This window comes from Nipponia nippon, unplaced genomic scaffold, assembly GCF_047370975.1.
Source record: "Nipponia nippon isolate SJK-2023a ecotype South Korea unplaced genomic scaffold, ASM4737097v1 scaffold_1, whole genome shotgun sequence".
Lineage (NCBI taxonomy): Eukaryota > Metazoa > Chordata > Aves > Pelecaniformes > Threskiornithidae > Nipponia > Nipponia nippon.
The window spans coordinates 99,357,117-99,381,403 of record NW_028262290.1 but is presented as its reverse complement, the minus strand read 5'-3'; the positions used below and the strand labels follow the sequence as shown (position 1 = coordinate 99,381,403).

The following is a 24,287-nucleotide window of genomic DNA, read 5'->3' as shown; positions in this document are numbered from 1 at the left end:
GCCGGTGCCCGCTGCCCCCCGCCGCCGCGGGCGGAGAGCGGAGGAAGCGGCGGCCGCGGGCAGAGCCGGGGGCGGGGGGTGCCCCCGCCGCCGAGGCCGAGGCCGCTACCGGCGGCGCGCCCGGGCGCGCAACTCCAGGCGGCGCTGCCGCCGCCGCCGCCTACAAAGGGCAAATTGATCTCACGTTTGCCGAGCGCGGCGGTGCAAGGGCTCGGGGCCGGCCCAGTCCCGCAGCTACCGGACGGCTGGGGAGGGAAGGAATCTCGCTCGGAAAAGCAAAGCCCCTTGTCTTCTGGAAAATGTCAAATTACATCATGTCGTGTCGACAAATGATTACCAACAGCACCTTAAATTATTAGAAAGCTACAAAGTTTTCATTTTTCTCGTTTGTGGTTGTTCGGGTGCTGTTTTTTTTTTTTTTAAACACGGGTTGCCACTAACTACGCGCAACGCACGTGGAAAACCACCAGTTTCACTTCGTAGCCCAACTTGATGAGCGAAGTGCAAAGTCGTCCCAGTGCAAAGCAGTAATACCCCTGGAAATGTTTGCCATTTACAATGAGCTTGAAAATGTGTAATTGTAAATTACCAGCTGTACCAAAACCCGTAGACCTGCCAAGTAGGAATTTACAGACTCAAACCTTAAAGCGTAAATGAATTGACAGTGTTTCTTTTTCTAAAGTGTGAGTTACCTAACATTTACGTAGGCAACTGGCACATACACACACACTATTCAAGGCAAAAGCCTCTCAAAAGTAGCAGGAGGCCAGTAACTGAGCGAGCGTTCGCCACAGGTCGGATTCTGTCCCTGCGGTGCTTCACCAGGGAGACCGTCCCGCTGATGGTTCTGCAACAGTCGGCAGCATCTCGGGGCCCCTGAGACGAAAGCCCTTTTACCACCCCCACCCTCGGTGTCAGCAGAGGGGTGCAGGAGAGGTTACGGGGCTGTTGCCTGCAAGAGCCACGCGTCAGCTCTTCAGAGTTCCCAGGCGGTACCTGTAGGTCTAAATACTAGATCTGGTACTAGATCTAAATACTTCATAGACACGTAACAGCTCTGCATGCTTTGACTGAACATACAGCTGCAGATGTTATTAAACACACACAAAGCAGTAAATTTTCAAACCCTGCAGAGCAAGATTGAACTTCATGGTAACTGGAAGGTTAACAGAAGTCCCAACACAGAGCTCAGTCTGACAGAGTACAGCGTTGTCATTCACGCACAGATGGAAAATGCAACTTTATGTACTATTTTGACTCATTTTCTCTCTCTGATGTTTCTTACTACTTTACAATTTTATTGAATCTTTGCACATACTTACCCTGAAACATGGCCCATATAGAGATTTCTAAAATAGAGTGAAACTGCTTAGATTGATTCATGTCAATTACTCACTTCACGTGTGCGAGAATTTGTATTTACAAGGACAACTCTTTAAGCTTCTTAAGGGTAAGACACAGATGACAAGTGTGGATGATGCAATAGTCTGCTAATCCTGAAACACTTAAGATGGGGAATGAAAACAGGAACGCAGGATGTCAGAAGTGAGCAGGACCCCCTTAGGAAACACTTTGCAAATTAGATATTCTTATCGGTCAACAAATGTAAAATATCTCGCACAAATATGCAGTCAACACTTGGAGATACTCAGCATACGTTATTAATCACACCATAACTTAACTACATACTGCTCAAACAGTTTTCATGTTTCTCTCATCTTGTACATTGTGTTAATTAGCTCAATTATCAGTTCATATTTAGATTCCTGCTTTCAGTAGCAATTACATAACCCTTAGATTAAAAAGCCATGTAATGCTTCTCACATTAATAAAGACGTACTTGGCATTTACACAGGACTTTTCTCAGCGTTTCATAGGCAAGCCACTTCAACATTTCTAGGAAATATGTAGTCACATGACTGTTACAAAGAAACTGAAGTGTGTACGTATATTTATATGACTCATACAAGAACACAAAGCAACAGCACCTACGTTATTAAAAGTAGCATCCCGTAATCTGTTGCTGTGGTATTTTACTCTATGGATAAAATTCCTAGTGGGAGTTACTGAGTACTTACTTTGATGCGGGGCACTTTCTCTGCAATCTACAGATGACGTTTTCTGTAATTTTGCCCACAGCAGATCTGCTGGTTTCTGCATTGATGGCAGGACACTGCAGTAACCAGTCACTGTGGAAACAAAATAAACACAGTCCTGGGGGGCTTTGTATACTCTGTGAAGCCTACGCTTCTATTCCCAAAAGCTTCTCAAAACCTGCCGTCTGCTCTACACTGAAAGCCAATCGACATTGCTTGCTAATACAAGCTGCTCTGAACTAACTGAAAAGAGCTGTTTATATTAATTAACAGAGGCTGGTAACCATGTTTAAAATTGCACTGCCTGGTGCACTCCAGCATACAATACAAGCCTGTAATCTATCTGCAAACATCCCAGCTTCTTCTTTTTACAGCACCTTCAACCCATTTTTCACCATTTAATTCTACTGAGTTATGATGTCTAAGAAACATACTCCTTGATATCTACAAGCGAGCCCAAGGTACCTCCAGGATAACTGTGTTTTATGGAACTGGTGTTTGCAGATGGAGCTAGCTGTCCAAACTAAGAGAGTGTCCTTAATGTTGGGACTATGGCAGTAAAAGAGCCGCCTCTCCCTGATGGAATAAGAAGAGCAGGCTATAGTAGGCAGCCCTTGCATTAACTCTAAGAACCTCTTAGAATCACGTATCCCTTTCCAATTTAGCCTTCTTCAAGAACCAAGATTTTTAAGTAGCATTTAGTACTTTTCGCTACACTGTGTAAACACCTTAGATAATGCTAACATTTCATACCAATATAATTATCTCATCCAGGTCTTTCAACTCTCAGCTGAAACTGTATAATTAAGCTAACATGATCAGGTTGGGTGGAGAAAAGGCAGCAATACAGAAGTGTCGTTACAGTGAGGCATCCCAAAGCAGTATATTGAGAACGAGCATTCTTACTCATAGTGAAAATGAGAAGATAAACCAGTTTCAGTCTCTTGTCTTGAATTTAGCAATTTCCCTTTAACACATATCTGAAATTTTCTCCAATTTGCCCCCTCCTTCTCCCACATTCTAGCTTTGCAGATTTTTTCTACAAGTCTTTAATCCACATTGTCTCAGTTTCATCTGGGAGATGCAAGAACCAATTATTAAACTGTTAACAGCAACTGAAACTACTGCATAAACCCATAAATCAAAAACATACTATGAAAGGCAGAAAAGGTTTCAAAAAATAGAATCAAGAAAAGTTAGTTATCCTAGCTGTTGAAGTTCTGCCAGAAGAAACCTGTGACAAAACGCAGTTTACCTGCACTGACCATATCAGTTCCTAAAATACTGGATTCAATCTATGTTTAAGGGTCTGCCTGCTACTAAAGTGATATGTCTTCACTAAAAGGATCAATGAATCCATTATCTTCTATTTCTCCTCAAGATGCAGCTCTAATGTGATACGTGTAGAATGTTAACATGGGTAGTTTAATTAACTAAATCATCTCCATTGGGTAAACACATCCCTCTTTACAAAACAAGGATCTAATTTATCATCACAACCTGAAGCACAGCCTTTGGATGTCTTCTGTCACAATTCTGAACTAATCCAAACCTATTCATCTTATAGGAAGTAGTCTGTTGTCTTCAAACATCTGTCTTGTGCCATTTGTGTAGCCCATGGCTTAACGATGAGGTCTTTTTGTCTCCTTATTGTGTGTTAACTTCAGGCTTGTCTAATTATGTATTGTTGGTAAATAATTTACATTTTCCCTTCTAAGACCACCACCATCTGTGATTGCACCCGCTTTAAAAACTTTAAAAAAAGGAATCTGCATCTCTGTTGCCTAAATTGGGGGGTGATTAATATACACTCCCCAGACTTTGCTTTTGTACACAGTATATGAATTGTAGCATTTCCTAAGTATTTTCCTACTTCAGGTTCTATTATTTTGAAGTATTTCTACTACACACATTTCCTAGTTTTATTACCAATTCTACATGACTGTGCTTTGCGCACACCTAAGATTAACAATACGCATCAGTGTGACATTTTTCTCACTTTGTCTCTTCTTACCCCTTTACCCGGTCCCTCACGAAGTAAGAGCCACCTACCTACAGCTACTCACACTAGCCAAAAACCTGCTGTCAGCCCAACGTGGCTGCGAGACAGGCACCGGCACCGGCTAGTTCGGGCTACTTCCCTCTCCAACCCATTTTCTGAGGACTCCTGCTGCAGGCACGTTAAGCCCAGCCAGGCCTCCTCTCTGGTTTGAAGATTACGTCTTAAACTCTGGCAGGTCACAGCACGGGGAGCGCCACGGGGCCCTCGCTCCCTCGGGGGCCGCCTGCGACGCCCACATTTTACAGGGGCAAGGAGAAGACCTCGCTCTCCACCCCCGGCTCCTCACTCTTCAGCGGCCGTTTTCTTCCGTTGGCCGCAACCCCTCAGCCTGTCAGCACCGCGGCCGCCGCCCTACGCTTCTCCGGCACCGGCGGCCGTTAGGATAAAGCGGGACAGCCGAGCCCTTCCCGCCCGCACGGGAGCGGCAGGACCGCAAGGGCGCACGGGAGGGAAAGGGGGCTTGGAACCGGTACCCGCGGCGAGCCACCAGCCGGCAAGGCGCCGGTGGCGGGTGGAACGGCGGCGGGGCGGCGGGCGGGCCGGCCCCTCACACACCCCGCGCCCCGCCCCTCCTCAGCGGCCTGACGTCACCGCAGGCGGCACCGGCGGGCGGGCGCACGTCACGCACATCCAGGCACCCCACCGCAACGGCCCTCCCTGCGCGCGCACCCTCCCTTCCCCTGCCACCGCCTCCCCGCGCCGGGCCGGGCTGCGGGCGCTGATTGGCCGCCGCCTTCCCGCTTCCTTCTCCCCGTCCGAGAACCCGCCATTTTGAAAACCTTGTTGATTCCGGGAGAGAGAGGGAGAGGGAGAGTGACCGCGACCGGCCGCGGGACGCCGAGCGCCCGCCTCGGGGGGTTGTGTGTCGCTGTGCGCCGGGGCGCCCAGCCCCGCCCCCTCGCCCTCCTCCGGGAACTGTCGCCTCCAGCTGCCGTTGCTGCCGCAGCCGCGCCCGAGGAAGGAGCCAGAAGCCGGGGTTGGAGCTGAGGTGGGTCCTGCCGCCATGGCCATCACGGCGCCCGAGAGCGCGCTCCCGCCTCTCCTCCTCCCACCTCGCCCGCGGCCGGGCCGGGTTGGGCCGGGCCGGCCCAGTGAGGCGGGGAGAGGGGTGAGGAGGGGAAGTGAAACGGGGCCGCTGCGCCGTCGGGCTCCTGTCCCGCCGCGGGGCACGCCGTGTGCGGCGGGTGCCTGTCACCGACCCACCGGCGTCGCGGGGGCCGGCTCCCTCTCAGGCCTCGGCGGGGTGGCGGGCTGTGTTTTCCGCCTGAGGTGTTTTCTTGGGCGCTCTCGTCCCGCCCTACGGCCCGGCGGCGGGAGGGGGGCGGAACGGTGTCGCTGCCCGCTGGTTCGGGGAGGGGGATGGCGCTGGCCGCTGCCCCGCCGCCATTCTCCTTGGCCGCCGGCTCCTCCGGTCGCTTTCCCCGGCCTCCGGGTCGCAAGTCGGGAAGGGGACAGGGGGCGAGCCCCTGTCTGAAAAGTCCCGGACTGTGGTGGAAAGTGCTGTCGTGCAAGAGTATCCGTCTCGGGGCGGCTTGCGAGGTACCATCTCCCGGCCGAAAATCCCCCCGACTTAAGCCTTCCTAAAGGTGGATCCCAGTGCCCTTTTTCCCTAAGCAAGTCGTCCTCGCGGACCTGGTTGCTGAAAACCTAATAAGTCTAGTACTTTCCTATTCCCCTTCTGCTCCCATTGAAAGGGGAAGGAAAGACAACATGTAGTACTTCGCTTGTTTTTTCCCGTGTGTGGAGAAGTAAAATTCAGAGAGTAATATCGTGAAAAAGTTACTTTTCCGTGTCCAATGAAGTACTGGCAGTAGCAGCCTGAAAGAGATTTTCATTTTTTTTCTCAGTGATTTAGCAAAGAGTAGTAAACTTTCTTTTTCCCCTGACTATTGATAATATAACTTGCATTTTCTGTCATTTGGAGTGCTGCTGTTCTCTGGCACCTGCTAATATTGCATATAAGCAGTTAATTTCGTTGTTGTTTATTGAGTCTGACCTCTTGCAGATAATATTGGCTTTAATATTGGAAAAAGAAAACGGTTAATCATGTGATATTTTTTCCACAAGGGCTTATACAACTGGTGCTGGATTTTGTTCCAGATCTGTAAACAGTGAAAGATTTTGAAAGCTAGAATTTTTCTAAAATGAACAGATACTATTATCTTTCTTTGTTAGATAGACGTTCTCTGTCAGTAGGGAAATGGTACTGGCCAAAGTGAGACATTTTAAAGTTAATGTTTAAGCCACTTCAAATGCTAAGAAAAGTTTCCTCTTAAATATGCTAAATGAGAAGCATTTATTCTTTTTTGTTGTAGATCTGCCAGATTAAAAACAAAAAGCATTTTCAAGCCCTAAGATGTCACAGCTATTTGAATTCTGAAAGCAGTGTTAATGTTTTCCGAGTTGCTCACAACTTTTATTTTTCTGGTCCCATTTCCCATCTAAATATGTAGCTTGTTTAACTTATTAGGAAACTTGTATGCATAGTTAACCATGATTAGAAATAACTATTGTGTTTATAATATGGTGCACTAAAATTGTGATATCTTAAAACATTACAGTTCTTAATAGATAACAGCATCAGCTGCTTTGAGTGGGTGTTTCCAAATGCTTCACAAAGCAAGCTTGAAGACTTGTGTGTGGAAAGAATTGATAACCTTTTAAACCATTCTTAAACAGGCTAGTTGCAGAATGGATGGCAACTCCTGAAAAATTTTATGTATTCTGTGTATGCAGAATACTTTAGCGTCTTAAAGAATGTGAACAATCACAATACGAGCACTATGATATTACTTGTACTGTACAAGAAGATTTTTTTTTAAAGGCAAGATTCCTGTATTTTTCATGTGTAATGCTATATCCGTGATGGTTTTCCTGACTGCTTTTTACAGAACCATACACCATGTCTTCTGTTGCTTCATCAAAAGAAGATACAATGTCATCTGAAAAAGCAGATCAGAAACAACCTGAAACTGAAAACAAAGCTGAGGAAAGTGATGAAGAGGAAGAAGAGGAAGAAGAGGAGGAGGAAGAAAAGGGTACGTGTTTTTCCACTGAATAAGTTGTCCTTTAAAAAATGCCAAGCTTACTGAATGCAGTTTCCTGTGATCTCTGCTAATTGTACAATTATAGTTTAGGAGATTCCATGGTACATCTATCTCATGGGTCATAAATCGCTTCCCAGCAGACTATAATAGGCAACACGAGAAACAATGATATTGATGTTCCTCAGGAAAGACTGAAGGAATTGCTAGCATCCTGGATTCCTACACCAGGTTTTGTTGTTGCTGTTGTTCTATAAACTACTAGGTGATTGTAAGAGGTAGCGTAATTTATCAAATTATTTGTGTAAAAATGCATATCCAAAAAATATGCTCAGTTTTGTGTTCAAGGTTAGGTTGGTTGCAGGATTGTGGTTAAGAACTAGAGACACCAATATACAGCTCCATAGGATCCCATTGACCTATTAGTCAGAGCTTTGAAAGTGTCTTAGTACCTGGTTATATCATTATCCATTTTTGGTTTGCAATTTCAAAGATTCAGTGTTGTATTGCCTGCCACTACAGTCAAATCTGCTCATGTAATGAAAAATACTGTGTTTAAGGAAGCTGTCTTTTGCAGAAAAGAGTCTCATTGTTGAAGGAAAAAGGGAGAAAAAAAAGGTAGACCGACTGACCATGCAAGTGTCCTCGTTGCAAAAGGAACCTTTTACAATTACACCAGGTAAGCTTGTCCTCTCACATAAGAATTGTCAGTGTTGGGAGTGATAATGAAACCTCCTAAAAGATGAGATTATTAATTTGTTGTAGGTGAGACCAAACTCAAGAGTTGTGGTCCATTTTAAAATAGTATAAGGCTATTGTAATTATATGAAAACTCTGTTTTATTCTGTAGCATCAGTTTAAGCCATAAAAGTTACATAATGTTTAAACTGGAATAGGATCTTCAGTACCTAGCCACTATTAACAACGGCAGAAGCAGCTAGAATAAAAAGAAATGCCATGTCCTTCTACCCTGGTCTATAGGTAGTATCGAGTAAGGAAGATAAAGAGACTATCAGGAGGCCTAATTGATAGGAAAAGGCCTGCTTAATGTTTGACCTATTATAATGTCTGATGCTATTCTGAAATAACTTCTTTGCTTTTTTAAAAAACAGTAGATATTTGAAGTTTTAAACACATAGGTAAGCATGAATGTGATGAATTGCATAATTGATTTTAACTGTTTCAGGAAAAGGACAAAAACTCTGTGAAATTGAAAGGATACAATTCTTTCTGAGTAAAAAGAAGACAGATGAACTTAGGAACCTGCACAAACTCCTCTACAACAGGCCAGGCACTGTAAGATCTTAAAATCAATCTTGTATATCTGTTAGTTCTCATGCATAGTGAAAATGTTTGTAGTACAGTTTTTTACATTTGCATGTATGGATCTACTTCTTAAGTGTCATTTATTACAAACTACTTAGAAAATTAATATTGCAGGACCACCTGAGCAAGCCCATAATTTTTCTAACTCCTGTAAACTACTCTCCCTATAAAAATCCTATGGAAAGGTGTGGGGGGAGCAGTGGTTTACCTTATGAGGATGAGTTGGAAATAATTTATGGTTCACATACTAAAAGCTGCTGATGTGTGGATTACAGTCGAAATACTCCATGTAGTTATTTTGTTCAACATAGCTTTGTCTTAGTACTTCTATTTCTTTTATGTTTGAAACCTGTTAGTGGGTTTTAATACGTTGCTACTTACCTAGTCATTTTCTCCTTTAGTTTGTGCAAAGCAGCAGAAAGTAAAACTACATTATATATAAAATCTTAGTAGTGGGTTTTGTCACATTTATCTAAGACAATTAAAATATTGCTTAAAAACTGATCTGCTCGCTTTTGTATTTAAGGATGAAACTTAAAGAAAATATAATAGCAATTCTTTCTTGGAGCCCTTCATGTATCAGCGATCATGCCTTAAATTTCAGAGTAAATATGACCCATTCTCCTTGCTAATAGGGATAAAATAGATGTAGGGAAATTCAGGCACATTAAATTTTACTATTTCAATGCACTTAAAATATTTGTAGGAATTTGTTTTTAATCTCTTTGTATTTTGGAAACTTGAACAGCTAGCACAGAAACCAGGAACTGAATAGTACTAGTGCAGATACATGCTAGCTGTAATATCTCAGACTACTGCTGCAAGTGCAGTGCTTTTTAAATGGCAAAGAAAGATCTGTTGACTCAGAAAAAGAACAGTATATATTAATTAAAACCTACTTCTGTGAATTATGCTATTTATTCAGTGTGGCAATACACCAGGCTAGAGAATTTCTGACTCAGTGTGTACAGAGTTTTGCAAACTTTTGGATTGTCCTGCAATAGAATTTAATTGTTTGCTAGGAAAGGTACAATGACAGAACCATGTAACTTTCTGATTTAACTAGCTTTACTGTGGCAGTTGTCAAACTGCATCCATGTACCCTTCATGAAACCCGTAACACTTTTCTGCTGTCTTTGGGTGAAGGTACTGGGATGCCATTACCTCAGAGTCTATCTTTCCCACTTTAGATTGCAGATCTGAAACATAACTGATTTAAGGGACTGTATTATTTATTGATTATGCAACACACTACTAAGACACTAACAACTGAATGATACTGTTATTATTGATTATTAAATGAATTATTAATAAATAATCTAATCAACTAATAGACACATGGCTATTCACCGTTTCATAATTATGTGCAAATGATATAACTGTAAATTGATATTTGACACTCCTAAGTCCTACTAATGAGGCACAACTGCCATTGAAATACAGCTCTCGCCCTTCCCTCCCACACCGCTTACTTGGCTGCAATTCCACCCCCCTTTGCTCTACACTACAACATTTAGTCTTTTGGATGTAGACTTGTTGGAGAGTCCACTGTTGCAGCGTTCCAGTGGTTTGAGTCCAAAGATAGGAGAATATATTTATTTCCTTCAAAATACATTCAGTTTGGAAATATATCAGTATAGTTTCATCCAAAACTATATTTAATCATAATTGTTGGGAGCTCAGAGCTGTTCAATGTAGTGAAGATCAGATGTTGTCTTGTATGCACATTCTGTATATGCTTTGGATCATAATTACATTTTTAATAAAACATACCAATACCATCTGCAAATTTTCTTTAGGTGCTGGACAAAGATAATTACCTTTGGAAAAGGAGCTTAGTTTTGGTAAAATTATAAACTAATGGAGAAACACCAGGAACAAAATTTGTAGAACTATTGAAAGTGAGTTCAAATTATTCTTGATAGTGTTACAAAGATCTCAGAAGAATAAAAGATTTGGGGATATTTTTTTAACTTATATTTTTATAAAAGGAGATGGAGTGAAAACAAAGAACTTAATATATTTGGGATCTTGATGGGAGCAATTTTCTCATTTTAAGGGCTGTTGCAATAAAAGTTCAACCCTGTTCAGACTGCAGGTGTAATGGTAGAAGTTGTAAATTGTGTGGCATGTAAATGCAAAAATCGGTCTTGCTAAAGAAGAGGTTCAAAAGTATAATCATGGTCCTATGTCAAAAGTATAATCATGGTCCTATGTAAGACTTTAGAAAAGCAAATAAAGCAAATCTGCTTTAGCAGATTATATAGTAAAAATAAAATGCACCATTCTGCAACAAGTCACATGGTACAAAGCATGCAACAGGCTTCATATGATCATAGTTGTGCAAACCTATAAATAACCATGCAGTACGTTCTAAACAAGCTTGAAAAGGCAGGTGAATTTACCTGGTAAGTTATTAAAAAGAATTAAAAGTACCAAGATCACAAGAACTTAATTGTTGTAGTTTGCCTGTCACGAGATAAATAAAGGCATGATCCATGTAGGTTATAACTTAAAGGGTATAACTTTTTGTCACCAGAAGGCTAACTGCTAGAATAGATTTTTCTTGTATGAAAAGTTAACAAATATAATTGGATGAAATCTTTTAAACTACTTGCAATGGAGAGTAACCTGTGCGTTCTGTTCTAGGTTGCTTCCCTAAAGAAGAATGTGGGTCAGTTCAGCGGGTTCCCATTTGAAAAAGGAAGTGACCAATACAAAAAGAAGGAAGAAATGTTAAAAAAGTAACGATCTCTATTGCTACTTAACATAGCTTGACTCATGCTATGCACTCCTTTTTATTTTCAAAATTTTACTTCAGATTAAATTTAAACTTTAAACTGAGTGGCTCTTAGAGCTCTATGATCTGTTTCTGAGCTCATTTTGATCACACAGACTGATCTCCTAAGACAACTTGAAATCTATTAAAAAGAGTTAAATTGTGAACATTGTATTCACAAGTCCTATAGTCCTGGCTTTAACTCTTGCAGGCTAACTAGCAGATTCTTCTGCCAAGTGAGAGGAAAACTTTATTTCCCCAGGGCAAGCATAGTATTGTGAATACATTGTGCTCTATTCACAGTGCAAACTTGCATCCTTCTGTGCCTCAAAACCTTCATCCTTCAGAATCAAAGCCATTTCTGCTTATTTTATATTAAACGTACAGTCTTATTCCTAGCATTGTTTTAGCAACTAGTCTAACAAATCTTTTTTTCTTTCTGTCTTTTTTTTTTTTCTTTATTACTATCTCCCCACATAAACTGCTTCCCTATTAACAGGAAAAGCTGCTGCAGCTTGGTTTTGACTGGACTGAAAGGGTTTAAAGATGCCCTTGCATATTTGTTCAGCTAGTTGTAACAAATGAAAGAACTAATAACTTCTACACAATTGATTCTAATTTTTTTTTTTTTAGTGTCAGTTTGCTGATAGTGGGAAGGCTTCCAGAATTTGGAATTTGCAAATCTTCCTTCCTCAGATATGCAGTTTTCTAGGAATAGGGTTTGTCAAATACATGTGAATCTACAAGATGAACTCTGTCTCAGGATGGGAGTTTTGACTGTTTCCCATGGGTTTAATTGGATAATGTTTCCCCTTATCTGCAAAAGGTCACAAAATAAAGTATTTTTGCACAATTTTTTTTCATATTTTCCATATGAAAGAACTGCTAGTTAAGTTTTGTTACCCTTCAGCAAATTTTCTGAAAACTGGTTGCATTGTCAGTCTTACATCAAAGTAGTGAGCCCTGTGTGCTTGTGTTACTGTCGTAAGTTCTGCTGCTCTTCATAGCTATGTATGAAACGCTGCTGATTAGATTATTAATTTATTCTGACTACGTGGTTGATTTCTGCCCACATGGTACACTTGCATGTCATCATGCTTTAACAGCATTGAACACGATGAACAAAGGACAAAATTTATTTTGCAGAATCTTACTGTTCAGGTTATAAACTAAAAAGCATGAGGGTTGAGGTTGCTGTGTGGATTGGAGTTCTTGGATTTTGTAAGTCAAAACTACTTGCTATAGAAGTTACTCACTCAAAACTTGTATGTGCTTGTTTATTCCACACTTGAACTGCATTTTAATACTTAGTACATTATGTTTGCTGTTACCTGCAGATGTACCTTCAAACCATTAAAAATATGAAAGGATTTGGGAGGGTATAGTTATTCTTTGTATATATTATTTCTAACCTGAGTTAAAGTACAAGGATAAGTGCCATGTGTAACACGAGTCATAAGGAATTTTCGTTGAAGCAGCAATAGAACCATAAAATCCTAAATTCAGTGTACAAGGTCTATGAAAGTTTGAAACAGAAACTTTGATGCTATGCAGTTTTAAAATCTGTTAACAAGTTAAGTGATACTAACTCTATAGTATTATTGTTTTTTCAAATGTAAGAGACTGACTTTTGATTCTGCAGGAATACCTTACAAGCATTCAGTGTATTCCCAAAAGCTAAACAGGAAGGCTCTCTGCATGTTAAGATTGCACAAATTTTTTTATAATCTTGTCTAGAAAAATGATTTGAAAGATTTGACTTCATTGTTGGAAGGATGATGGATGAACTATACTTTGAGGCAGGGAGGTGCACCAAACCAGTTAAGATTTCCTGTTCCCATGCCCTAAAACATGGGAAGTTGTTCTCCCCCCTTAAAAGTCTGTGAGTTTAAAGGGACAGTCTGAAATTAAATGCTACTTTAGAGAAGTTGCAGGCCACCATGAAATAGTTGCACTGACTTTTTAAAGGAAACTTATTTTTCATTGTTTATTTGACTTTGATTATCAGAAATAGCTATTAAACTTGTGAAAAATGGTCAGACAATGAAATCCACTTTTCAGGCAGCGTTATACAAAATGAGGGAAGAGGAAAGCATGAGCATTTGAAGGAAGGTAACAAGTAGAATAAGTAGGGGCTTTTTTTGATGGGTTTTGGGGTTTTTTTTTTGTTTGCTTGTTTTTCTTTTTAATCTTGCTAAGCTTGCATTCTGATGTTAAACACTCGCAGGATTTGACTCACTCTTTTCACTTTTTTCAATACTGGGGGAACAAATGATAAGGTGGGACAATGGGTTCAAGATCCTGTTGGGTAAACGGAGTGGATGTCAGAGTTTCTCTTAACCTTCTATCTTCATCAGAGGTACTTCTGCATAGGGGTAAGGAGTCAGAGAAAATAGAGACCCACTGCCCCCTTAGAGTTCAAGTCTTGTTCCCACTGGATTTATTTTCCAAGATTGATTCTTTCCAATGTGGTAGATTAGGAGAGATTCTGGGGAAGATTTTTTTTCTTTTACTAAGATTTTTATAATGTTTTTAATATATCCGACTTTACACACATGGATTTGGGAGTTTTGTTTTATTTTGCTTTATGTAATATGTTTGTGGTTCTTTGCTTAACTATAGATAAGACTGGAAATGTATTCAAGTGTATATATTCATGTCTATTGTCAGGCTGCAGACACAAACCAGATAGCAGCTTCTAGCAATCAAATGTCGACCAATTGTTTAGGATGTGATACTGAATCTTTTTTTTTTTTTTTTTCCCCCTCTCTCTCTCCAGGTTTAGAAATGCAATGTTGAAAAGTATCTGTGAAGTTCTTGACTTGGAAAGGTCAGGAGTTAATAGTGAGCTGGTAACCAGAATCTTAAACTTCTTAATGCACCCAAAATCTTCAGGCAAGGTGAGATGCAGGTTGTTATTCTTGCTTTTATAGCTCTGTTCTGATGAAAAATGCAGCTGTCTCTATTCCTTATTATTTGCTTGTTACCAGTCATAATACAGTTACTGTTCTAACTTCCTGAAGTAGCGATAGCTTCTTGAAAGAGAGTAGCTCTTCTCCTGCAGGCATCCGTAATGCGGTGAGGACTTAAATAGAAACCAGGTGCTTACATGTAAGTGCACCCGTTACACACTGTTAGTGCACTAACAGTGTGTATGTTGTCAACACATTAAGCCAGAGATATCAATACCCAAATACCATAAATAGCTTCTGCTTTGTGGGTGGATGGAGGGGAATAGACATAATATGTAAGCAGGAAAGAAAAAGAAAAAAAAAAAAGGTGTCAGAGCAAGGAAATAAAACATGAAAGGACAGGAAAACAAGCTGTCAGACGTTACCTGGGTATGCTACAAGTTGGCAAGTGGATGTGATCACATTTGGTCATCACAAAATGGAATTTGTTGCAAGGCTAGGAAAACTTGCTTTAACTAGTATATGCTAGTGTACTAGATTCAGCTGCCAAGACTACCAGACTCTATTATTAATCTTCTTGGACTTTCAGTTTTTAATCTAAAAGCAATACTTAAATAGTTAGACTGTTGCTGAGGAAATTATTCCCAGCAAACACTGGTAAGTAATGTGAACACGGAGTCTGCATGCTGCCTTAGGGACACTGGTACTGAGTGACAACAAAATGCAGTTTTGCATAAGACATGGCAGAATTTCTGCCTTTAAGTCTTCTGAAGAGTTGTCAGCTAATTTGTTACCAGAAGAAAAAGCTTGCTTTTATGGGTTGGGAGGGCATAGGTACGTAAAAGGTTCTTCCTTGCTTCCCTTCCCTAACCCTCAGCCTTTAAAGGTTTATTTGGTTAGGGGAGTGGAAGGGGTGCTTGGCTTAGAACTGAAACTTCATTTTACTCAACTCCATCTCTCTAATGAATTTCTGATTACTGTAAAATGTTGTGGCTTAAGTGTAGTACATAAAATAGTCCTGAGTTTTGTTATCAAGACTTAGAGACCTCTATATTTGTTTACTGTTCTTTCATGTGATTTGAAGGAGTTTATATTTTTTAAAATTCCCCTTTGTATTCCTACTTGGATAACACACATCCCTGTCTCTCAGCCGTTGCCAAAGTCCAAAAAAACACCAAGCAAAGGTGGCAAAAAAGAACGCAGTAGCACTGGAACAACAAGAAAAGCGAAACGCACCAAGTGCCCAGAGATCTTGTCAGATGAATCCAGTAGTGAAGAAGATGAAAAGAAGGAAAAGGATGACTCTTCAGAAGAAAAGGAAAGTGAAGATGAGGTAATGAGGTTTTTTGTTTGTTTTTCAACATAGGGCTAAAAACATTTGTCATTATGTGGTTATTGATTGGTAATTCTTGGAACGCGCAGAGCTGGGGGGTAAGTGATGTTTAACTGAATGAATGGTCTGAAAGAAAAGGGAGCACATCTGCAATTTAAGAGAGATTTGCATAATTTCTTAGTGCGTTAAAGTTAAAGAATAAATAAGGTAAGAGATGAAGCTTCTGATTCTTGGATGTATATATGCACCTTATAAAACCATTTGTTAAATGTCATTTTGGGGCATCCAGGATTTCAGACATAATTGATTGCATTTCTTGTATCATCTTGTGATGACTTTATTAATGTAATTTCATAAAAATTCCCGATATCTATCTATCTTTTTTCTGTGTAGGGTTTGATTGGATACATAGGACACAACTTTGAATTCAGTAGAGGTCCCTGACCTACCTGGCTGCATTGTTTTTGGATCTTGGTTCCGTATTTCTCCTGGATTTTATGTCCTAATCTCTTTTTTAGGGTTCTGTGTCTTGGATCGCAAAGATAAAGCGAACAACATAGTAAGCAGCCTTACAAAGATCCCTGCAATCTCCAAAGTGTTCTCATCTCACTGTATTTTCTCTTCTTCTGTTTTCTTTGAAACTTCTTTTAGCCTTGCACAGTAAGAGAGAACTGAGATGAACTTTGTATTTAAATGCAAAATACCTTTCCCTGTGCATTCCCTTTCAGTCCTGTACTTATTCACAGAATAGACACAAAACATGAAGGGCCAGTATAAGTGTACAGCTGATGTGTACAAAGTGTACACTGATTTGTCTGTATGCCTGAAGCTTGAAAAAAAGAAACGAAAAGGTGCTACAAGCTCCATCTTATCCTATATTTTGATTTAGATGGGACTGCCTTTTTAGCCTTAATCAGAGCCTTGCAACAAACAGCAATTAGTCAACTGTTGGTGCCCAAGGAAATTCTTTATGTAAGCTATGGAACCTTTGACAGTAATGTAAGACCATTATTTACTTGGGTTACATTCTGTCTATTGCAGTGGAAGTGTAACAGGCTGTTAACTAAATAGTCTCAGCTATAGAAAATAGTAACAAAAATCTTTCATTGAAAGGCCAATTTATGTAACTTTAACAGTTTATTTTGTAACTGTCATTTTGATAGGTGTTAGTTTTCATTTAAAAAGATGGTTCAAGGCAATTTCCCATGCCTCTAGGAAACAAACTTAATTCTTAGTTTGCCTTTTTCTTTCTCCACAAATGGCAAATTGAAAGAGGGCTGAAATACTAAAAGTTAATTTTATATTTGTTCATCTCTTCAGCAATACAGTCTTCTTACTGCAAGGAGAGGAATATTGCTTTCAGAGGCAGCAGTTGTGTTGTCGAAAATTTTTCAAGAACTCAGTTATTTAAAAAAAAAAAAAAAAACAAAAAAAACAAAACCAAAGAAACAAACAAAAAAAACCCCAACCAACCAATGAAAATCTCACAGTAAACCCCATTGATCTAACTGGGTCATCTTTGTCTTCTTTCAGAAGGTAGGAGTTAGATATGTCTGCCAGGCAATAGCTGAGTAGGCTGAAGTCTTTGGAAATTGAAGTTGGCTTGCATGGAGTAAAAGCTTAATTATTACAAAAACACTAGTATGTCAAATTTGAGTATAGGAAATGGTGAAATGGAAAATGTTTGTGTTTGTACAGGTTTAAAATTGCAGCATTTTAAAAAAAAAAGTTAGGTTTATGACACCCTTTAACATACTACAGGTGGAAGGACATAGGCAGCATATTTGCTTTGCTGCCCCACCTCTGTTGGAATATTAGGCATGGGTTGGTTGGAATAGATTGTCCTTAGAGTTGCATGTCTCTCTTGATTGCAACTCTTTCTTTAAACAATACAAAACGAACAAAAAATCTTACCATTACTTGGAAGCAAAAGATACCTGAAATATTTTTGTGTTCTGGGGGAGCACAATTTTATAAAAAAAATGAAGTGTGAATGCCGGATTTAACTTCTGACTTTGTAGCTGGTGATGGAGCTATAGCAGAAACTCGAAAGCTGAAAAGTTAGGAAAGACAAACGTTTATTTAGAAATGGGGTGATCCTTGAGTGTATTTTCTGAATTTCAACAGTGAAAGTCTTTATCCTTCATTTAACACTGCAGAGCAACTGCAGCTATAACTGAGCAAGCCAATATAAATAAATATAATCTGCTTTATTTAATACTAGTTTCATGAGTTGCACTAGGTACCAATGGGAGAAGCAGTTAAAAGTTATATGAACAAATCTCAATTGTTTAGATGTGACAGTTTGCTCAGTTGGCTACACTTCCATTTTAATTATAAATTAGGATTATGGATTTAGTAACTACTGTTAGTTAATTTGTTTTGTCATTATGTTCTTTCTCTGAAGTATGGTTTATTCCTGGTCAATGTTCCATGTTTGTTTCTGTGAGGAAAGTTTTCAGCCTTGTCAGAAGTACTATCTAAAGATTGTGTGTGTTAGGCACACGTTTAATTTGTGCCAAAAATACAGTGCACTGATATGTGTATACTGTATGTATTTATGTTCCCGATTTCTTCTGTTGATGTTACCTTAATGCAATAATTTTTTGGGTTTACTAGTCACAATAATTGGCCAAATTATGGATTAACTAATGTAGTTCTTCTCAACTAGTGCAAAAAGAATTAGCTTTGTGTAGTCTTAGAGAGCTATCGCATCTGGAAGTAATTGAATATAACACACCATGTCCTTTTTTAAAAGAATATCTTAAAAGTGATTTTATAAGCTAATTATAAGTAATTATGAATGGAAAGTTGCAGCATAACCCAACTGCTAGTATCATCCAAAAGTTCTAACTGTTTGAGCTTAAGAGTCCATGTAGAAGGACAATGTGAAATCTAAAAGAATGTAGGAATACTCTTTGTGGGAATATTCCCCCTATGGTATAGCGGTAGGAATTGCTAGTGAAATATAGTAATTAAATTTGCTGATTTAGTTTGTATTGACAGAAAGGATAATTTCCATTGTGGAAAAGGGGTATGAATTGTTTGTGTAGAAACCATCATTTTAATCTTCTCTTTTTCTTCTTTATAGCCCCCTAGAAAAGCATCTAAAAGAGAAAAATCTAAAAAGGTGACTTCCAAAACCAAGAAAGCTGTGAAGGGTGCAAACGTTAAGAAGGCAGATAGCAGCACTACTAAAAAAAATCAGAACAGTTCTAGAAAAGGTAAATGCTTTAAATCTTTCATCATACGTTGTCTTGTAGCTTAACTGGGATGCTTGTTAGCTTTTGCACCTAGTTGTGAGAGAAAATACAATTTGGTGAATTGTTGGCTTGCTAATTGATGTTTCTTTCCTTGCAACAGTAATTAAAAAAAAAAAGTTCCTGGTTTGGGTATACTTTATGTAATTTCTGTTGTGTACTTCTATATACTTTTTATTTGCACATGAACTGAAAGCATCAGCCTAGTTCTCCCTTCTGCTGGAAGAATGTTAGCGAAATTCTGTTGGTGCTTCTATAGCGACTTCACATGAATCTTATAATTGATCCAGTAGTATATATCCCACTGTGTGTCTTTTTGTTCAGCAGCTTGATGTGTTTTTTTGTTAACATAGATATGGGTTCTACATGTGCTGTTGCTATTGGTTTTCTCATATCCGACAATATGCATAAAAGGTGTATATATACATTGAGTTCCTTAATACCTGTGTAAAGATTGCAGCAGTGCGGGTGGGGACAGTGGTTTCCTTCTAAGCAGCTCTGCCGAAAAGGACCTGGGCAGGGACAGATGGCTCTCCCAGACAATGAGCTGAACGCAGGTCAGCAGCGCGCCCTTGTGATAAGGAACACGGGCAGCGCTCTGGGCTGTTTCAGCAAGTGTGTAGCCAGCAGGTTGAGGGGAGTGGTTATTACACCCCACCCCCCCACCCCCACCCCCCCCCCGTTCAGCACCTGTGAGCCTGCCCTGGGAGTGCTGTGTCCAGCTTTGGGCTCCCTGGTGCAAGACAGGGACGGACATACTGGAGCGAGTCCAGTGGAGGGTCACCAGGGTGGGCAGGGGGCTGGGACACGCGGTGCAGGAGGGGAGGGGAGGCAGAGCGAGCGGGGCTTGTTGAGCCTTAGGAAGGGACGGGTAAAGGGGGATTGTACTGCAGGCTGCAACCTGGGCGCCAGATGGGAGAGTATGGGGAAGGCAGGGCCAGGCTCTGCTTGGAGGTGCATCGCGAGAGGATGGGAGGCAACAGGCACAAACTTCCACCAGGGAAACTGGAATTACATGTTAGGGGAAGAAAAGCTTCCCCATGGGGGCGGTCACAGAGAAACGGGGCCTGGAGCAGTTGTGGAATCTCTGTTGTTGGAGATGTTCAGAACTCAACCTGGCAGGGCCCTGAGCAACCAGCTCCGTGTTGGCCCTGTTCTGAGTAAGGGCTGAAATCAGATGATCTCCAGAGGTCCTTTCCCACCTTAAATTCTCTGGCACTCTATGAGATAACAGCCATGTCTCTGTTACTAATGCAGCATGTATCCATACTGCAAACATACTTCATTTAATGCCAGCATTGGCATATATATATGCTATAGCACAGAAATCAGTTCAGATGCTTGTCACTGTATTAAGAAAACAATGGTTAAACTCTTAGGCATAGAATTATGCTAAACTTCTTTCATAGCCCTATTTCTCAGCAGAGTAAACTGGCCTGTGCTGAACTCAGGGTATTTCCAGATTGGCTGCTGGCAGTACTAATGTGGCTGACTTCGTGTGTGTGTGTGTGTACACTTTTATTTTGTCATCGTCACATATATATATATATGTACATATGTGTTTTGCATATATGTTATGTCATATATTCATAATTTCTTCTTTACTGCTACTGCATTTCGCAGTACAAAAATCAAAATGTTAAGTAGGTCTTTCTGTAAAGTCGCTACCTAGATTGTTTGGCATCTGCTCTGGATTTTGTCTTGTTGGCAGTAGAGGAACTGAGTGGATGTTGGAGTTGTTCAGTAATTTTTTTTGCTGCTGGAAAAGATTGTAGGAGTGTCTTGTGCCTCTTCACTTAACTTCCTTTATGATTATCTTCATTTGTTGTCATGGTGTTTCTGATAGCATATTTAGTAATACAGCATTGCAAAACTACAAAATCCTAGTCGGCAGCGCTGCTGGGGAGAAAAAAATCCAAACTCCTTTTTAAAGGAAAGAAGTACTTTTCTTAGGGGCATAATACCTCAATTCAGAATTGCTGCAATAAACCTTTTTTTAGTTTGATAGATTAAATTGTTCTGTCCCATACTTTCTAGAGTACGCATTGATTTGCAAACTGATAGTTCATTAACAATGATGCGGATTCATAAATAAATGTAGTACTGATAGCATAGCATTAGCTTTGTTTTTAAATGGATGATCTGGCAAGATGTCTATTTTAAGGAAGAACATCTGCATCAGATGTTTGGGGAAAGTTCTGATGGCTTCTGTTTTGGAGGAAGAAAGCAGACAAATTTGAAAATCTTTTATTACAATTCAAATTATTCTTCATATTTAGAAAGTGAGTCTGAGGATAGTTCAGATGATGAACCTTTAATTAAAAAGCTGAAGAAACCACCCACAGATGAAGAACTTAAGGAAACTGTCAAGAACTTGTTGGCCAATGCAAACTTGGAGGAGGTCACAATGAAACAAATTTGCAAGGAGGTAAGCAAATATGATTTTGCACTCTCTTTTTAGGCAGTGGGTTGTCTGTGAACTGACTTTTGTCCTCATTCCAGAAATGGAGGCTTGCACTCTGCACAGTGGTTCAGGAACAAAGTAGTTTTGCATTGATTTATTTACTTACCAACAGCTATAAGGAGGAGAGCTTTAATCTTAAGATATGCAACACTGATACCCAACATTAGAAGGGAAGTCTCCGAAGAAAAATTAGTTACATGGAAAGCAGCATTATTACCTCCAAAACAGCTGCCATGTATTAAAGTGAAAATATTTGAGATATTGAAATGGTGCAGCAGGTTGCTACTGTCAAAATGGGAGGGCTGTGTCCCTCTCTCTGTCCATTTCTCCTGCTCACCTTGCTCTCATTCTTCATATGGTCTCTTGATGAGTCCGTTCAACTCTCATCCGTCAGCAAAAAACGGATAGTTCTCAGCTGAGATAGTGAGTTGAATCACTTCAGCAAGGAATCCAGTAATTGTCAGCACAGGTGCCAGGAACGGACCGTGTGGCCGGAAAAGGGAAAGGTGGGGAAAAAGTGACCAAAACACCGACAGTACTGTACCATGACATATTCTACAGCCAGTTAACTCACATGTTTGTTTTCATCCTACTTCCAAGAAGTTGTCTTGAGAAAATTAAACCAGAAGTTATTCTTATGAGAAAACTGTATGTTTATATTCTGTACTTTTTGTCGTGTTTATAGTCATTCTAGAAGTTTGAAATTTGGTATACTGAAATAAAATATTCTGCATTGGTTGTCAGTGTTGGCATCTGTTTTTTGTTTGCTCGGTCCTCTCCCACCCAGTTAACCAAAGAATAATTGTAGACTAGCACTCAAATGTGTTGGCTCTTCTATTAGTCACTTATAGGATCACAATTTTGCTTATTACCAAAAAATAAATAAGCCTTGGGATTTGATATTTGTTTAGCTTCCTACACTAATGCAGGGGTATCTGACTACTTAGAAAGCATGTAAGGCAAAGACTGGAGAATTGTTACTTGTCTGACCTGGCAAGCTAGGTGTTCCAACTTGTTGATGTGAAAAATTTATAGTACTAGCTTACTCAGTGACCAAACACAAAAAAATACATGTATTTAAATATTTATGTGGTCAAAATAAGGACAGGAAAATAAGCTTTTGGCGGTTGTAATACTAGAAGTGCCACACCAATTTTTGCTCTTATTTCATTTAAACTCCTCCTATTCATACAATACATTGAATGAAAGTAATTTGAGGTTTGGGGGTTTTTTACCTTTTTTTTTTTTTTTTTAGGTGTATGAAAACTATCCTAGTTATGATTTATCTGACAGGAAAGACTTCATTAAAAAAACAGTCAAAGAGGTAAAGACTTTATCATTTAGAAAACATTCTGGGTTGGGTGTTTTTTTCTTCAGTCTGTTAGAAAGTGGCACTAGGTTTAATAGCCTCCTGTATAGTATTGGAAGTTTAGTGCTCTGATAAACCTGAACTCTGGCTCTGATTTTTTTTTTCTTCCCTTTTGTATCCCTCTTTCAAAAATAACCGCTTCAAACTCTATTTTCTTAGCATGCCACTGCTACTCTTATGAATTTAATTTTAGTTCTGCTTACTAAAGAAAGCTATCATCATTTTTGATGACTTTTATTCTCTGAAAGTTATGCATTTGCTGTAAATTACAGCCTTGGCTGCAGGGTGCACTAATTAATAATAATTCATGCACTGAGCACATGCATTTGTAGGCAGCAATGCATGAGGCTGTGTAAGCTCTGCAGACCTGCAAGCTCTGGCAACGAGAGAAGGCAAAAGAGGATAAAGATGGATAGCTTTTCTCTGTATGTGCTTCCGGTAGCACGGTTATGTTGCCCTTGAGTTTGCTGCACTCATGATTAGGCCTGATCTAATGTACTCATGACAAAGGGTTTATTGTCCAGTCTGTGGTTGGTAATTTGTAAGAAAATATTCAAGTTCACTTACTTTTACTTGCCCCAGTACTAAAAATGGAACTAGAGAAGTGAGGTTCACTTAGTGGAGTTAATAAAGTAACTTTTCTTTCTCTTGTGGCTTCATTTGCAGATGTTGATATATGGCTATCTAGAAATAGTTATGTCTGTGTGCTGTGTGTACATGTGTCGCTGTCAGCAAAGGCATAAGAGAGCAATTTGTCTGCTGTAGGGATGTTCTCGTTTTTTTTGTGATAACAAAACTAGAGTGTATTTTCTTCATAGTCAGATGCAAAAGGAGAGGCTGTATGTAATTGGATTGAGAGAAAGGAGAAAACTAATACACTTCTCATTTCAGTTGATTTCATGATCTGATTTGACTGTGGGAAATGAAGATTCCTGGTTTTATGTTCCCATGGATTTGAAGATCTGATAGGCACCAGCAAAAGGAATGTGTCTTACCCTTGTGGTATTTAGTCAGAGCTGATTCTGCTGATCTAATGTTAAGAGTGTTGATGTAAATTGCTTTGTGTATCTTTTTTTTTTTTTTTAAAAAAACAAAACTGCATTTGATGCAGTTTTTAGTTGAACATACTTAAGTTTCATGCATGGCAATAAAATGTTCCCTTTTTTATAGTTTTTGTACATTTTGAATTGCTTTGTATAACTAGATTCATTAGAACCATCGTAGCTTTTTAGTGTGGATTACTAGCTTGCAGGAGATTTTCAAATCGAGTAAGATGAAAGCTGCTTATCTGCACATATACATGCAGAGACTGGAATATTGCGGTATTGGTTATAAAGATATTTTGAATACATATCCATTCTGAAAATAATAAGAGTTAGTCACATGTTAATGTCTTTTTATATTCTGGTATGTTCTACAGATGCAGAATTATTCCAAATCTAGATTACTGTCTTGCATGTGTAGGCACTGAGAGAACTGTCAAAGCATGGTAACTAATTGGCATATAGATGTTATTTTTGTACTTTTAAAAGGCTTTCTGTTGTATATATAAAGTTATTTCAGATTTCTTTTGTGCAAATCAGTTTTTTAATCTTGTTATCTTAGGATTTATGACATGAAATGTCAGTGTTCAGCAGTGAGG

The 24,287-nt window shown here is 39.7% G+C and overlaps 1 protein-coding gene across 2 annotated transcripts; it reads left to right on the top strand.

Annotated features, from left to right (window-relative positions):
• Window positions 1–4,783: 4,783 nt before the first annotated feature.
• Window positions 4,784–24,213, top strand: DEK (DEK proto-oncogene). 2 transcript variants are annotated; one of them, XM_087764580.1, is made up of 11 exons: window positions 4,786–5,146; window positions 7,050–7,196; window positions 7,780–7,881; window positions 8,389–8,498; window positions 11,178–11,272; window positions 14,087–14,207; window positions 15,370–15,552; window positions 18,644–18,776; window positions 21,092–21,240; window positions 22,532–22,600; window positions 23,537–24,213. In XM_087764580.1, the coding sequence occupies exons 2-11, from the start codon at window positions 7,061–7,063 to the stop codon at window positions 23,546–23,548; spliced, it is 1,110 nt and encodes a 369-aa protein (XP_087620706.1). In that variant the 5' UTR covers window positions 4,786–5,146; window positions 7,050–7,060; the 3' UTR covers window positions 23,549–24,213. The 2 variants fall into 2 exon arrangements, with proteins under 2 accessions (XP_087620697.1, XP_087620706.1); XM_087764571.1 differs by lacking the exons at window positions 22,532–22,600; window positions 23,537–24,213 and adding an exon at window positions 21,315–22,003 and having other exon boundaries at window positions 4,784–5,146.
• Window positions 24,214–24,287: the final 74 nt, after the last annotated feature.